The following is a 16500-nucleotide window of genomic DNA, read 5'->3' on the forward strand; positions in this document are numbered from 1 at the left end:
GAAGTCCAAGCATTCGTCCAATAGGACATTAATATTCAAAAAGAATACAGTGATTGTGATGCTGGGTTTTTAATTCACTCATTATTTTCATTTTCAGTTAATAAAAGTTAAGTTTTAATCTTTAGTGAGGGCCAACAAGTGGACCTTTTTACTCAGTCCTGATGGGCTGAGTTGTAGTATATATAAAACGTGTGTTTAGTCCACCCCTCACTTGGGTCATTGATCCTTGGGCTCTATAATTTGAGCCTTCTTGTACCATCAGGCAAACATAAGCCGCAGACTTAGAGTCCACACTAGGTGCTTCTATAGAGCCCCTGTTCCAGAGTGACCTTTTTTTGTTTTTTTTCCGGGCTTTCCCTTGCCATTGGTCACCTTTGCTGAGGTATGCAGTTTTGCTGAAGGTTCAGTCTTTGGTACAGTATCCTGCGTTGCTCACCAGGGGCTGCACAGTGGCTCAGTGGTTAACGCTGTTGCCTTGCAACGCTGGGGCCTGGGGTTTAGATCCCACCAAGGACAACATCTGCATAGATGTTCTCTGCATGTTTGCATGGGGAATAACATTAAGCCTGTTCCCTTCTCCACCGGCCACCCTTACTGCGTCTGCCGCGTCTGCGACTGCAGTCCCAGTGTTCCACTTCCTGAGTGAAGTGACTGACTGGGTGCCCCTGTGTGGGCAATGGACTTTTTGAGAACTCCTCATGGGTGGTTGTGGTCCCCTCCAACGCCCATGGAGGACGTGCCGTCTGCCGCAGCTGCTATTACGGTACTCCACTGTGTGTGAGAGTAGACCGCTGTACAAGGGCCCCTCTACACCATCCATGGAGGTTGGGTCATCTGCCACAGCTGCAGCTCCGGTACTCCCACTCTGAGTGAGAGTTGACCATTGTACCATGGACCCTCTACACCATCCATAGAGGTTGGTTCGTTTGCCGCAGTTACTATTCCGGTACTCTACTGTGAGTAAGAGTTGATATCGTACCATGGACCCTCTACACCATCCTTAGGTTGCGACGTCTGCTGCATCCGTGGAGGCAGCTTTGGTACCCTGCTATATATCAGAGTTGACTGTTCTTCCTAAACCCTCTGCACTGCCAACAGAGAATGTGATATCTGTCGAATCCACGGCTGCAGTCCTGGTGCACCTCGGCATGCTGGTGTTGTCAGGAGGGTGTCCCTCCATACTCCCAGGTTTCCCCAACATGGAGCGTGCTTTCCACCACATCTGTGGCTGCATTCCGTATCCTGTTTCCGGTGGGAGACAACCAAACTTGTGTCCCTGTAGGTGCAATGGATCTTCTATGGCAGCAGAATCCGCTTACACGGGTGACATCCCATTGGTTTGTGGTAGCATTGGCTTCTAGTACAAGGAATCCAGTGGGTGACCTTGCATATAACTAGGGCGCTCTGACATGGCATCCTCTCCCCCCCCCCCCCCACGGCGCTTTAGTGGGTTAGGTAGGCCTTCCATATCCGTCTCATTTTTCCTTCTATGGACAGGGTGGTATTAGTGGTCTGGCTACGCACTACTATTGCCTCCTATGGGATGCCTCTTGTTGCTCATACCATCTTGGCGCCCGGAGTTTGAGTGGAGTTTCTTGGGTTCCGCTATTTCACGGGTGGTCTTTGCATTTCTCCTCCTCTTCTAGACTAAGTGCTGTCAGTCTTCTGTACTTCCTCCTGTGACTGGCTCCGCCGTCTCACTGAACCCTTCCGCTAACGCCTTGGGTGTAGCTTAGTGGGTGTCTACTATTGACATTCATCCTTCGCGCCTCCCCTTCTTCTAAGGGGTTTTATGGCCCTTGTACGGTTACTGCTCTGGCTTTTGCAGCCATTGCCCTCCGACCTCCCAGTATCGGAGGGTTTCTTTCTTTCGCTCCTGCCTTCATTCTCCCTTTTTTAGGCAGAGTTCTGCTGGATATGGCATAGTTGCAGCAGTTGCTGTCCTATCTTTCACATTGACCCTCTTTGGGGAACTTGTTGATCCTGCCAGGGCAGTTCCTGTTTTCTCCCCTCTTCCTCTGGGCGGGGTTCTGTCGGTCCTTGCCAAGTCCATACCCTGGCTTCTCCAGCCCATCGCGCTGCGCTCTCTCCCTGTCTGGGTATGTCTTGCACGGAAGCCATTGTGGTGGTCCTTGTGCTTCCCTCTGGATGTGGGGGCTCTGTTGTTCTCTGCTTGTACTCCAGTGATCTTTCTGCTTAGAGCGTCTCTAGGTTTTCCTCTTGTGGCAAGTCCCTCCTCCTTTTTGGAGTGTGTCGATTGTATTATGCTGGCCCACCAGCCTGGGTGGGTGCCCTCCTGCTCCCTGGTCATGTCTTCTTTACCTTACCTTGCTGCTTCGGTTAGGTTGACCTCTCACTGGGTCCCCTCTGTCTTCCTCTCTGTGACTGTCCTTCTGGGATGTTATTCTCTCGGTCATCCAGACCATCCCGCCATTGGAATCCCCTGACTGATCGGCCTTGTCTGTATCCTAATCTCTTGTGCCTGCGAGTGCCGGGTGACATGGTGGCCTCAGGGGCTGCAGTGCCTTTTTCTCATGGCCACGTTTTTTTCATAGGGTATGTCACTCTTCCCTGGTGGCCCCAGAGTCATTCTGGTCCCTCTCCCTTGGTGTTTTGCCCTTTCAGGCTCTCTTTGCCTTGAGTTCTCTTCCAGGTGGCCTTTCCATGCCTTGCGCTCCGGAGTGGTTGTTCCTGAGGCTTACACCATTCCAGGGGTTCGTCCTTGGCGGGGTTCCAGTCCCACTCTTCTCCACTGTTTCTCTGCAGAGGCGGTCTTTGTTCGCCGCTCCATGTCCTTCCCCAGCCTGGGTGCTCATCGGCCGGAGTGTTTACTCTGGCTTCAGGTTCTCTGCATCTCCTGGTTTGGGTCTCCAGGATCCCTCCATTTTTTTCATGGATCTGGGATACTCTGTTTCTCTGGGCGGTGGCTCCAGTGTTCCGGACGGCTCTGCTACTTTCCTCCGGTCTATCTGCGTTCCTCCTTCTCCCTTCGGAGTAGGATGGGTGCGGATAGTAGGGTCTCGGGTGCTTCTGGTCGTTCAGGTTGCCCATTCTGGCCATTTCACACATCTTAAACGGGCGTAGTCCGCCTTGTCGCATGTTGTTTCCCGCTCTCTTGGCTGTGCGGTGTACTATTGGGTTATCTTCCACCCAGTTTTTTCACGGGGTGGCCTCGGGAGTGAGGATTTATGTCTGGACCTCTCGGTTTGGGTGGTCGGCGGGTGCAGCTTGCCCTGGCCGCCTTCCTGGCTCGTTTCTTCATGCCCTCGGGACTTTACATGTGTTTTGCTTTATTTCTCTCTTCGTCCCATTCTAGCGGCTCTGGTATCCGCCTTCTGAGTCTTGTCTTCTTGCTGAGCGTGCTCAGCTGCTTTTCTATTGTCATTCTCTTTCATCAGCCTCCTGTCGGGACTCTCCCTTCATGCCTCCCCTGCATGTTTCTCTTCTGGAAGTGGCGTTTACTCACCATGTTTGCCTTGCTTACATAAATCTCTGCATTAGGGGTTCTCTTCTCTCTCTTCCGTGCTTGGGCTAGGTCTCGGTGGTCCTGTGTCTTATATCTTTTTGTCGGAAGGGTTTTCTGCTCTCCTGCCAGGATCGGTTCGGCCCGGCAGGCCTCCAGGACGACCATTTGTTTTCTTATTGGGTCGGTTGTCGGACCCCAGTCTCTGCACAGCTCCTTCCTTTTTGGTCCTGCCTTGCCCCTCATATTTTGCGGGAGTTTCAGGGTGGTATATGGTAAATACATATGGTATATGCCTGATGAAGTGGAGTTACCGCAAAAAGCTTTGCATTATGGGTTATAAAATCTTTTAGCCTGTCAAGAGTTCCTGCTTGATCCTGACATCACTGTGGAAGTGTGCTTGTTGGATTCTTGTTACCCAGCGACAGCCCCAAAACATCACTGCTCTAGAGGAGATCTGCATGGAGGAATGGGCCAAAATACCAGCAACAGTGTGTGAAAACCTTGTAAAGACTTACAGAAAATGTTTGATCTGTCATTGCCTACAAAGGATATATAACAAAGTATTGAGATGAACTTTTGTTATTGACCAAATACTTATTTTCCACCATAATTTGCTAATAGATTCTTAAAAAAATCAGACAATGTGGTTTCATGGATTTTTTTTTTCTTATGTCCCTCATAGTTGAAGTATACCTATGATGAAAATTACAGGCCTCTCTCATCTTTTTAAGTGGGAGAACGTGCACAAATGGTGGCTGACTAAATACTTTTTTGGCCCACTGTACATGGTGGCTGAGTGTTTGGGGGCTATGAAGCAAGCTCAGGAGTTGAGCTCGCTTCATACCTAATGAGTACTCATTGCTATCAGCATCCGGGACTCCTCACTAATGACGGACATCAGTGATGCAGATGTTTGTTATTAACCCCTTAGGTGCCACGATCAATGTCGCTCACGGCACCTAAAAGTGAAAAATTACAGGTTCCAGGGCTGGTGATCGGGACCTCCGCAGTGCAGTGAGGTGGTCCCGATAAACTGACATGGCTGCCAGAGGGCTTCTCCATACCTCCGTTCCACCCAATCGCTTATCTTCTTAAACAGGTTGCCTAGGCAGCTTTTACAAGTTGATCCCCTATAGTACTGATCAGTGCTATGTGCTTGCATAGCACTGAACAGTAAAAGCAACCAAATTATTGCTATTAAGTCTATTTTAAGCGACTTAAAGGTAAATTAAAATCTTTTTTTATTTTTTTATTTAAATAAGCTTCTCCCCATAACAATTTAAATCACCCCTTTTTCCCATTTTATAAATAAAAACATGTAAACATACAAATTATAATATACAGTGGTCCCTCAACATACAATGGTAATCCATTCCAAACGGACCATCGTTTGTTGAAACCATCGCATGTTGAGGGATCCGTGCAATGTACAGTATAGGACAGTGGTCTACAACCTCAGGACCTCCAGATGTTGCAAAACTACAACACCCAGCATGGCCGGACAGACAACGACTGTCCGGGCATGTTAGGAGTTGTAGTTTTGCAACATCTGGAGGTCCGCAGGTTGAAGACCACACTGTTAGAGGAAGTTGTACTCACCTGTCCCCGCCGCTCTGGACCGTCACTGCTGCCCGGGATGTCGCCGTCCATCGCTGTCACCGCGTCCCCGAGGTGTCCCCGACGCTCTGGCAAGGTCTCTGCTTCCCCGGCATCCGCGCTCTGTCGCCGCCATCAATAGAAAGTGGCAATTTTAGGCACACTTTTTTTTTTGTCATTTTTACCATATACTGCACTGCGTAGAAAAAAAACTTTAAACCCCCCCACCCCCCCCCAAAAAAAATGCATGTTTTTTTTTTTTCACCCCTCAAATATTTTTTTTTAGTTTTTTTTTTTTTTTTGTTTTGCTGTAATTTCATGATAAAATAAGTGATGCCTTTACAAAATGCAGTTGGTGCCATATTGTAGAACAAGCTCTTACATGGCTTTGTAGATGGAAAAATAATAGACCTATAGCTATTAGAATACCAGGAGGAAAGAAAAAAATTGTTCTGGTCACTTACAAGTTAACGTCCAACCACAATGAACATGTTTAGCTTCAACACAGTTGTTTCCAGTTCACTGACTGGTATAGGAAACAACTTGCCGATAGAGCACTTGTACTGTTAACTTGTTATGTTCTGATTCTAGACATTGTGGGAGATTTATCAATCAGCCTGAAACCCTAATTGTCTGTTTTTTCCCACAGCAACCAATCACAGATCAACTTTTGAATCTTAACAAGCTCTTGTAAAGTGAAAGTTGAGCTGTGATTGGTTGCTATGAGAAAAAACAGACAATTAGGGTTTCAGGCTGATTGATAAATCAGGGCCATTATCTTGCTTGGTCCTTGTTATTGGTTGATTGGTTATTTGGTTGATGTCGCAAATCAGGGGAGAGGGTGAAAGGGGGGGTTATCTACTGTGGATGTTCAATTCAGGATTTTGCTCGCCTCCTGGAGCCTGCACCCAAATGCTCTTTAACAGTGCTGCCCTACTCTTGTGTGGATACATTTTAGCTGTACCTGCCATTGGGGCTCATTCAATTCACTTTAGTAGGGAGCGGCTGTGTCATGTCCTCCTACTGCCTTTATTCAGAGTACATGCAGTAGAAGGCTGTTCCTGGTGCTGTCTATTTGTTAAAAACTTTAGCCATGCCATACCCAATGCGATCTCTGTCGTATTGCTATTTAGAAATGGACAGCACCAGGAACAGAAAGGGACAGGGCAGCTATGCTACTCCCCTACACAGCTACTTTATACCAGTGCAGCATAGCAACAGCGGTTGAAGATTGGAGGGCAGCCTTGTTTAGCAGTTTTCTCACAGAAGAGTACCAAATAGGTTAAATACAACTTGTTCTAAAAAAAAAAAAAAAAAAAGTTATCATATGGCCCTTGGAATATCTTTCAGAAGATGAAGAGGGGAAAACAACGATGCAAAAATGAAAATCAGTGGTTTCCTTTAAAGCGTACCCATCAGATCCAACCAATACATTTTTTTTAAAAATATATCCCTCAGTTGCGTGTTGTAGTATAGCTAACCCTAGGGGAGATGTGAGCGGGCAGGCAGACGGACAGCGAGTGGCGGGGGGAGGGGGGCGGGGGGAGTGCCAGCGGCGCCGGAGGCTTAAAGTGAGTGGCTGAACGGGCAAAGTGAAAGTAACCTGTCACCTGGCGGCAGAACGATGTATCCCCGCTGGGGATACATGTCAGCTATCTCGGCAAGAAATACTATGAGCTGTGCAGTTAGTGCTTATGATGAAATGTACAGACACTCACTGTTAGATGCTTGGCAGCTGTTTTTTTCTTCGATCATTTTCATAAAAATTCAAGGCTGTAACATTTCAAAGCTTGTAGGTGTTATACATTCGGCATACAACCGTCCCAGCAGAGGTGTAATACACTAGTCGGGAGCCATCAGGGTCTGATGTGACGTTTCGGGGGAACGCCCCCTTAAACATTCGCATTCCCCCGAAACGTTGCGTCAGACCCTTATGGCTCCCGACTAGTGTATTACACCTCTGCTGGGACGGTTGTATGCCGAATGTATAACACCTACAAGCTTTGAAATGTTACAGGCTTGAATTTTTATGAAAATGATCGAATAAAGAAAAAACAGCTGCCAAGCATCTAACAGTGAGTGTCTGTACATTTCATCATAAGCACTAACTGCACAGCTCATGGTATTTCTTGGCTAGATTTGTATGGTGGGATTAGGTGAATACCCACACCTAAGCACAACATTGGAGTCTGCACAGGCCTTTTTTTTTTTTTTTACTATGTCAGCTATCTCCCCCGCAGCGCAGCACTTCTGCCTCACGATCCCTAAGAGTGGAGATCGGGGGTGCAGAAGTGAAAGTAACCTGTCACCCGGCCACAGGGGATACATTTCAGTTATCTCCCCCGCAGCGCTTCTGTCCCCCGATCCCCGAGTGTGGAGATCGGTGGTACAGAAGCAGAGAAATGTTACCTGCAGAAGCAACTTGTGTGACCGAGCAAAGTGCGCTCACAGCAGGAAGACAGTGTGCTTCCTCCCGTTGTGAGCGTACGGATAGCGGGACACAAGCTGACAGTGGGAGGATTTTTCCTCCAGCTGTGAGCCCTGCGCTCACAGCTGTCAATCAAGGAAGTGTGTCCATGACATAGGTGATGATGCATGGACACAGCAGGACTAGTAAGTGCCCAAGCAGGCATGGGGGGCAGTTGTTTGACTTTTTCAGTATGAAATACTGAAAATGTTCTAATGAAAGCAATTGCAAAACCTATTGGTTATACATGCTTTACAACATATCAAAAGTTTTTGTATCTGAGAGTTCCCATTTAAGGGGCTAATGGCATGTCTTACCGATCAACCAACTGTATTAAAGTTCTGAAAAATCCCCTTAAAGGGAAACTGACATCCTATTAACCTGCACTAAACCCAATACACTGGGTTAGAGTGCGGGTGAACAGCAGTAAAAAGAGGGGTTACTTACTTACATAATTCTCTCCGACAGATGAAAAGTTATCCCTCATGGCAGCATTTCTATAACGCTGCTTTGCGCGATGTAAGTGGGGAGCCGGCTTGCCAAGCTCCCTTGCCTCCTCTATATGTAGTGCTATGCCTGTCCATCTGATAACTATTCAAATTTCTTCATGTCCTAGTGATGTGAGAGTGAAGAAATTAGAATATTCATATACGGGTAATGCCGCTAATGGGGGGGATAACTTTTTAAATGCTGGAGAGAATTATGTAAGTGACCCCTCTTTTTAGTGCTGTTTACCGGCACTATTACCTAGTTTATTGGGTTTAGTGCGGGTGAACAGAATGTCCGTTTCCCTTTGAAGCATTTTGTAAATAGCTGTTCATTTCATCAGTTACATTACCTTTCCTTTAAAAGGTTATTCAATGATGGCTTATAAAGGCTGCTTTATTACAAGGACAATTCAGTATTAACTTATCTCACCAGTTACACCAAAGTGTTAATATTATCATGTGCCTGCCATAATTAACCACATTTTACCATCTAAATTCTCTACATTTCTTACTAACAGAACTTAAGTTTGACTCGGTAAGCTTGAATAGCATGGATGCTACCAGTGAGCGGGACTTTATAGGTAAAAGGAACATCATTTTCTCAAACTATTTTGTTTAAAGATCCACCTAGATGTATATAAATGTACAGAAATGTGTCTAATTCCTGTTTGCCCACTAGAGGCAGTAGAAAATGTATTTACCGTATATACTCGAATATAAGTCGACCCGAATATAAGCCGAGGCCCCTAATTTCACCCCAAAAACCCAGGAAAAGTTATTGACTCGACTATAAGCCTAGGGTGGGAAATACATCATCCCCCCCCATGTCATCATCCAGACCCCCGTCATCATCCAGACCCCCGTCATCACCTCCCCTTCATCATCACGTCAAGGCAACGTCCCTAGTCCGGGGCAGGCCCAGAGCACGGAGAAGAGGGACCCCCTCCCGCTGAAAATGGACAGCCCGGAACGACTAACCCTCCCCACCGGACGGTCCCTGCAGCATAGATGGCCCGGACCAGCTCACCCTTCCTTCCCACTGAGGGGAGGTGAGTAGAAAACTAAAGGGGGGGTCTGGATGATGACGAAGGCCACAGTGGTCTTCAACCTGCAGACCTCCAGAGGTTTCAAAACTACAACTCCCAGCATGCCCGGACAGCCGATGGCTGTCCGGGCATGCTGGGAGTTGTAGTTTTGCAACATCTGGAGGTTCGCAGGTTGAAGACCACTGAGAAGGGATTGACAGGCGGAGAGTTCACTCGAGTATAAGCCGAGGGGGGGCGTTTTCAGCACGAAAATCCGTGCTGAAAAACTCTGCTTATGCTTGAGTATATACGGTAAGTATGCTTTATAGCTATTTTAATGCTGTTTTAGGTAACTAATTTTTCCAGCATGCTCTGGGAGAATTACCATTGCATAGTATTACAAGTTTGCCTATTCCTTGGAGTAGATGCTGCATGGATTGGTGCACAATTCTTCTCAAAAGGAACCTGACACCATTTTCAAGCTGTTTTGTGAGGGCAGGGAATAAGTAAAACAATAAATAAAAATGTGTGCTTCCGAATTGTGGCAGGGTTTGTGCCAAAAACCTCGCACATGTGATATTTTAAACCAAATTTAATAAAGAAATTTAGATTTGCTCCACGCTTGACACGGTAGCATGGCTTAGGGAGAAATGGGTGTGACTTAAATGCAAAAACGTTTGCCAAATAAGACAATAGATTTTGGAGCACACTTTTGGCTTCAATGTAAACCAACTCAAAAATGATCTAAACTTTCAAACAGGTTTTCAAACAGTCTACGTTGGCAATTTGGCAGCAGGAATATGGTAACAGATTCCCATTGAATGTTTTGGGGTGTTTTATAAGATTAGAAAAGGCATAGCTGTAATATTCAGCAAATTTACCATAGGATGTATTCAAAATGTTTCAACTTCAAAACTTATTGTGGAAACTGTTTATTGTGTTGTTGTCTGCATTGTGTTTTGTATAGTTTGGCATCATTCACATAAAAACATTTTTACATTTGGTTTTAGCGGAATTTCTTTTCTGGGCATCTCTGTGCACTACTCATCTAAGTAAGATGTCGGAAGATCTTATTATTTACAGCACCAAGGAATTCAACTTTATTACCCTCTCTGACTCTTACAGGTTTGTGGTGGATATAGTTTTCTACATCATCAACATTTTATTTATTTTTTATTACCACCACATATTACAAAAAAAAGAATAATGCAATATTTTATACAGGCCATCGTATGTCGATTTGATCATATGTCGGGGCCATCGTAGGTCGGGGGGTCACTGTGTGTGTGTGTGTGTATATGTGTGTATATATATATATATATATATATATATATATATATATATATATATGAAGGAAAAGGTCAAAAATGTCTTAACCGACCCCGTGGCTCAGCTTTTTGGTTCTCTATATCTCAATTCTATATTCCCTCCTCAACCCCTCCCTCCATTGATGCACACTCGGGCCTGTTACAGATATCCACTGTTTTACTATAATTAATCTGGCATAAAAAAGTGAGCTTTGAATTTTTTTTCCCCAATGCCTTTTTATTTCTGTCCCAATATCACCTCCCAGGATCGCATTTATTGGTGTTAATTTTATTCTAATCTTCCAACTTTTCTCAACTAATTGTATAACTTCTCCCCAAAATTTCTTTATTTCTGGACATGTCCAAAGCATATGCAACAATCCTGCCTCTTCCTGCCCACATTTTAAGCAGGCACTCGAGTTCTTTTTACCTATTTTATACAAAAAGAGAGGTGTATAGTACAGCCTATAAACTATATTAAACTGTATCACCCTATGATTCGCATTTAATGGAATAACATTAATTCTTTGGTGTATTTTTCCCCACTGTGCTTCTTCTATCTCACCCAATTCTTTTTGCCATATTTTTCTACTGTGATGATTTCTCTTTAATATAGAAAATGTATTAAGTGCTCTATATATCTTTGACAACTCTTTTTTTCCCATCTCTGTATTCACCATCTTATCAAAAAAACGACCTTTTACTATTTCTACTTTCTTCCACTTATCTACCGTGTCTTTTACTATACCTCTTAATCTCATATATTCAAACCATGTCCCAACCCCAACTTCTCTACCCTTTTTTAACTCTTTCCATGTTTTAATCTTCCAATCCTTATATATATCCCCTATTTTATTCACCCCCCATTGTTCTAGTGTTCGAAATTCTAATCTATTTATTTCCTCTAATGTGTTTTTATTATTCCAAATGAGGGCTATATCCAATATCCCAGTTATTCCCACCTCCCTTTTTACCATTTTCCACGTTCTTTTCAAGACAGCTATTGTTATACGTTTTTTCCATCCTTTCTCTTCTAATTGCCCTGAATCCAAGTAACTGGTAAATATCATCATATGATCCTCTACATTGTTCCATCAAATACTCAATCATATGAGATCTCCTCCAGTCCCTAATAAAGTATAATTGGGCGGCTAAAAAATACTTTTTTACGTCTGGAAACGCCATTCCCCCTTCTCTTCTGGGTAGACATAAATATTGTATCTTAATCCTCACCCTTCTTCGGCCCCATATCAAAGCATTGAAGATTTACAGCATTCTTTTAAAAAAAAAAATGTCATCACACCAAATGGGTGAAGCACTAAATACGTATAATATTTTCGGCAACATAATAGTTTTAATTAGGGATCGACCGATATCGTTTTTTTAGGGCCGATACCGATAATCGGTGCAGGTTAGGGCCGATAGCCGATAACGTATACCGATATTCCGGTATAAGTTATCGGCTATTTAACCCCCTGCGACACCGCTGCAGATCATTGATTTAAAGCGGGCGCTTTAAATCAATGATCTGCAGTGGCTATTGCGGGGCCATAGGCCGCCGCCACCCGCTTCTCTCCCCCTACCTGTCAGGGTTGTCCGGGCCATCCATCCTTCCTTCCTGTAGTGTCCGGGGGCGTTCCGGGTGAAGAGTGAACCGGTCCGGGCTGTCCTTCTCCGGCGGTCATCTTCTCCACTCCGGGCAGGCTCCAGCCTAGGACGCTTCATAGACGCCGCTGCGCAGTGACGCCCGTGCGCAGCGACGCACCTGACGTCACGGCGTAGCTGTGTCTATGCAGCGCACTAGGCCGGAGCCTGCCCAGAGTGGAGAAGATGACCGCCGGAGAAGAAGGACAGCCCGGACCAGTTCACTCTTCACCCGGAATGCCCCCGGACACTACAGGAAGGAAGGATGGATGGCCAGGACCACCGCCATTACGGGTAAGTTTAATTTTTTTATTGACTCGGAGGGTGGGGGAGGGGCCCGACCGGTATAGCGGTATGGGCAAAATTCCATACTGGTATACCGCCCAGCATCACGGTGGGGGGGGGGCGACGCGGTGCGGTGGGTTGGGGGTGGTGGTCACGGTGCCGTGGGGGCGGTGCGGGGGGGCGGGGCATTATCGGCTTATCTGCAAGGTAATTGCCGATACCGATAATGCCCAAAATCGTGATTATCGGCCGATAATATTGGCCATACCGATAATCGGTCGATCCCTAGTTTTAATTAATATCATTCTGTCTGCTTTAGAAATTTTGAAGTCGCTCCATATTTAAATTTTCTTTTCCATGTTCTTTATTAAGGGTTCTAGGTTTAATTTATAATGATCTTCTAATTTACCTGAGATTTGTATACCTAAGTATTTAAAGTGCTCGTCTTTTTTTAATACTTTTATTTCGTTTTCTATGAATATATTATTCTCCCCCAATGGAAGGAGTACTGATTTCGACCAGTTTATTTCTAACCCTGAGAAACTCCCATATTCCTTGATAATCGCCATCACTCCGGTCAGATCAGACTGTTTTAAAAAAAAAAAAAGCAGGATATCGTCTGCATATAAGGATATTTTGTCCTCTCTCCCCCTTGCACCAAACCTGCCAATCTCCTTCTCCTCTCTGATCTTAACAGCCAAAGGTTCCATGCTCATAGCAAACAGCAAGGGGGAGAGAAGTCATCCCTGTCTGGTGCCTCTTGAGAGCGAAAATTGCTCCGATAATTTCCCATTGATCGACACTCTTGCCTTAGGTTCGGAGTGTAGCAGTCGGATCATGTCTATATATGTTTTCCCAAAGCAGCATTTTCCTAATACTGCCCACAAGAACTCCCACTCCACCCTGTCAAAAGCCTTAGTGGCATCTAAAGACAGGATGGAGTGGGATTCCCCGCCCTGTAATTTTCCCATATCTATATTCGTAAGGACTATCTATATATATATATATATATATATATATATATATATATATATATATATATATATATATATATATATAGTCGGGCTATTCTTCCCGGGATAAACCCGCACTGATCTTCCTGAATTAACTCTGTGATATTACTCTGTAATCTAATGGCTAATGCTTTGGCGAAAATCTTGATATCCGTATTTATTAACGATATGGGTCTATACGACCCCATATCCTCTTTATCTTTCCCCTCTTTCAGGATCAATATTATAACCGCTTCCCGCATTGAATCCGGTAATTTCCCTGTCACCATGCTGGTCTCAATCACTCTATGTAATGCCGGGATCAAAATTCCGCCAAACCTTCTATATACCTCAAAGGGTAGTCCATCGCTTCCAGGTGTTGTATTACCCCTAATCTGATCTAGCGCTTTATTCAGTTCTATTCTAGTTAATGGAGCATCTAAGGTTTGTTTTTCCATTTCGGGGAGTCTAGGGAGTTCCATTTGGTCCAAATAATTTTGCGTTTCCTTTATTTCCTTATAATATTCAGATCTATATAATAACTCATAATATTCTCAAAATTCCCTTGTTATTTCCTTTTTTTCTATACACCAATCTCCTTCTTTATTCCTTATCCCAGAAATTCTTTGCTTAGTGTGTTGATTTGAGACAATTGCCATCAAAATTACTCTTAGGTAAGCTTTACAGGTCTCCCAGACAACCGGGTCACTTGCTGTGCCCCAGTTGTTTGCAAAAAACTCCCTCAAGTTTTTTTCTATTGTGGCATTCTCTATCAAATTTAACCAGTTTGGGTTAATTTTCTGGAACCCATCTTTTACCTCTTCCTCTGTTTTTATCAGTACTTCTAGAGCCGCGTGGTCCGACAGACATCTAACCATCTAGTCATTTCCCAGACATATATCTATTCTGGACATAGTTTGACAGGTCTTGTTCCAACATGAATATTCTTTCTTTTGAGGGTTGTAAATCCTCCAAATATCGCTGAGTCCCAGTTCATTACATACTTTTGCCAGGGGAGTGCAACCCACCACTCCTTTACTCCCGCTTGCCCTCCATCTATCTAACCTCTCATCTAGGACGCAGTTCATATCCCCCATGGCAAACACAGGGCATTCTCCGCAACTCACACAAAAATCAAATAATTTAAGAAGGACCGCGGATGAGAAAGGCATTTATATACAAATGCTAATACACATCTTAAATTTTCTAGTCTCCCATATAAAAAAACAAACCTCCCCTCATCATCTACCCTTTTTCTAATTAATTCCCAATTTAAGTTTCTACGGATTAACACCGAACACCCCCCCCCCGTGAATATGCTGTATGAAGAGAATGGAAATAATGTCCCCAAACATTGCGATTCAAAACAATTACTGTTTCTCTCGTTAAATGTGTCTCAACTAACCCGACTATACCTGGTGCGTGCTTCATAATAACTCCCATTACCGCTGATCTTTTAAATTTATCCCCAAGTCCTCGTACATTCCATACCACAGCCTTAACAGTCATCCGCGGTCATTCTCTTACAGTCCAGTTGAACACAATAAACACCGTAGTGAGAAGGAAGGGAAAAGGAGAATAAATAAAAATAAATGTAAACAAAAAAATAAATTTAAAAAAAGGTGAAAAAAAACAACTTCCCCATACTGTGACAACACTGATGTGTATGATCGCTGTGCATAAGGAAGACCAAAATAATCACAAGCTTTTCATGTTCTGAACTTGCTTCTGAAGGTGGCCATGGTGGGGTGAATCCCAAATACTAGTCTTATTAGTAATACTACACCCCAATCTGGCAGAGTAAACATGACCATATATTACACAGTCACCCATTCATTTAAACAGTCATAAAGTAATATTACATTTCCTGCAATGAAAACTAGCCCCATGCTGCTTTCATGCTCCATTTCAGCTGCTAACTAAGGTTTGGGACCCACCATGTTTACCTAGTTGCCTGGGTGGCTTCATTCTAGGTTATCGGCCTGAAAGGATTTCTTCCTCAGAAATGAGTTTTTAATTTTTAGTAAAGCTAAATCAAATTCTTAAAGAAGTTCTCCGAAATATATTTCCATAGAAACAGGAGAATTAGATTTTCAGACTGCTTAAATCTATACATTTTGGAGGGAAAAATCTTTTTTTTATCCAATAAGATACATTACAAAGTTTCTTCTATTTCACTTTTAATATTAATGTATGCAAAGTTGGTTAAAACAGGTACGCTTTAAAGGGGTACTTTGGGGTACTTTTTTATATCAATGGCTCCAGAAAGTTACATCACTTTTATTTAAAAAAAAATCTTAATCCTTCCAGTACTTATCAGCTGCTTCCAGTACTTATCAGCTGCTTACCAGAGGAAGTTGGGTTGTTCTTTTTTTGACTGACCAGTGCTCTCTGCTGACACCTCTGTCTGTGTCAGGATCTGTCCAGAGAAGGAGCAAATCCCCATAGCACATCTATCCTGTTCCGGACAGTTCCTGACATGGACAGAGGTGTCAGCAGAGAGCACTGTAGTCAGACTGAAAAGAACAACTCAACTTCCTCTGGAGCATACAGCAGCTGATAAGTACTGGAAGGATTAAGATTTTTTTAATATAATAGAAGTAATTTACAAATCTGTTTTAACTTTCTGGCACCAGTTGCTTTGAAAAAAAAAATAGTTTTCCACCGGCGTACCCCTTTCAGACCCCTACACACTATCAGATGTGTTCAGTAACAGCATGCCTTTCTCTTGTAGATGTGCACAACTGCCTCCTCTTCTATGCTGCAGGCAGATATTTCTACTGCCACCATAATGTGCAGTCTTTTCCGTTGATAATAATTGACCACTTAAAAAAGTATGTTATATCACAGAATAATATTGAAATCGTTATCTCTTCTTCAGTACTGGAAGTAGTTTAATGCCTCAGAAGAAGAACCCCGACAGTTTGGAACTAATCCGAAGCAAAGCTGGACGTGTCTTTGGAAGGGTATGGGAAAAATAATTGTCATACAATGGGCCTGATTTACTAAGAATGGAGTGTAGTTGTATTGGTAGGGTTTTTCTTTTCTTGACAGGTATTTTTCCACGGTATTCAAAAATTTTCCCTACGTTTTGCTTTTTTAACAATTGCTCTGAGCTGTCTGATTTTTTTTTTTTAGCGCAAATCCCCCACATTTTATGTGGGAACATAAAACTGTAGGGACACACCCCATTCCCCAGTAACCACGCCCCGTTTTCTTAGTAAAATGAA

The 16500-nt window shown here is 43.9% G+C and overlaps 1 protein-coding gene across 1 annotated transcript in view; it reads left to right on the plus strand.

The window, feature by feature from the left end:
• Positions 1 to 16500, plus strand: part of ASL (argininosuccinate lyase) — a 54086-nt gene that overhangs the window by 22794 nt on the left and 14792 nt on the right. The window contains exons 10-12 of the mRNA XM_056556529.1: positions 8536 to 8598; positions 10053 to 10167; positions 16152 to 16236. Of these exons, the coding sequence (XP_056412504.1) occupies positions 8536 to 8598; positions 10053 to 10167; positions 16152 to 16236 (263 nt within the window). The remainder of the gene's footprint in view (positions 1 to 8535; positions 8599 to 10052; positions 10168 to 16151; positions 16237 to 16500) is intronic.

This window comes from Hyla sarda, chromosome 2, assembly GCF_029499605.1.
Source record: "Hyla sarda isolate aHylSar1 chromosome 2, aHylSar1.hap1, whole genome shotgun sequence".
NCBI lineage: Eukaryota > Metazoa > Chordata > Amphibia > Anura > Hylidae > Hyla > Hyla sarda.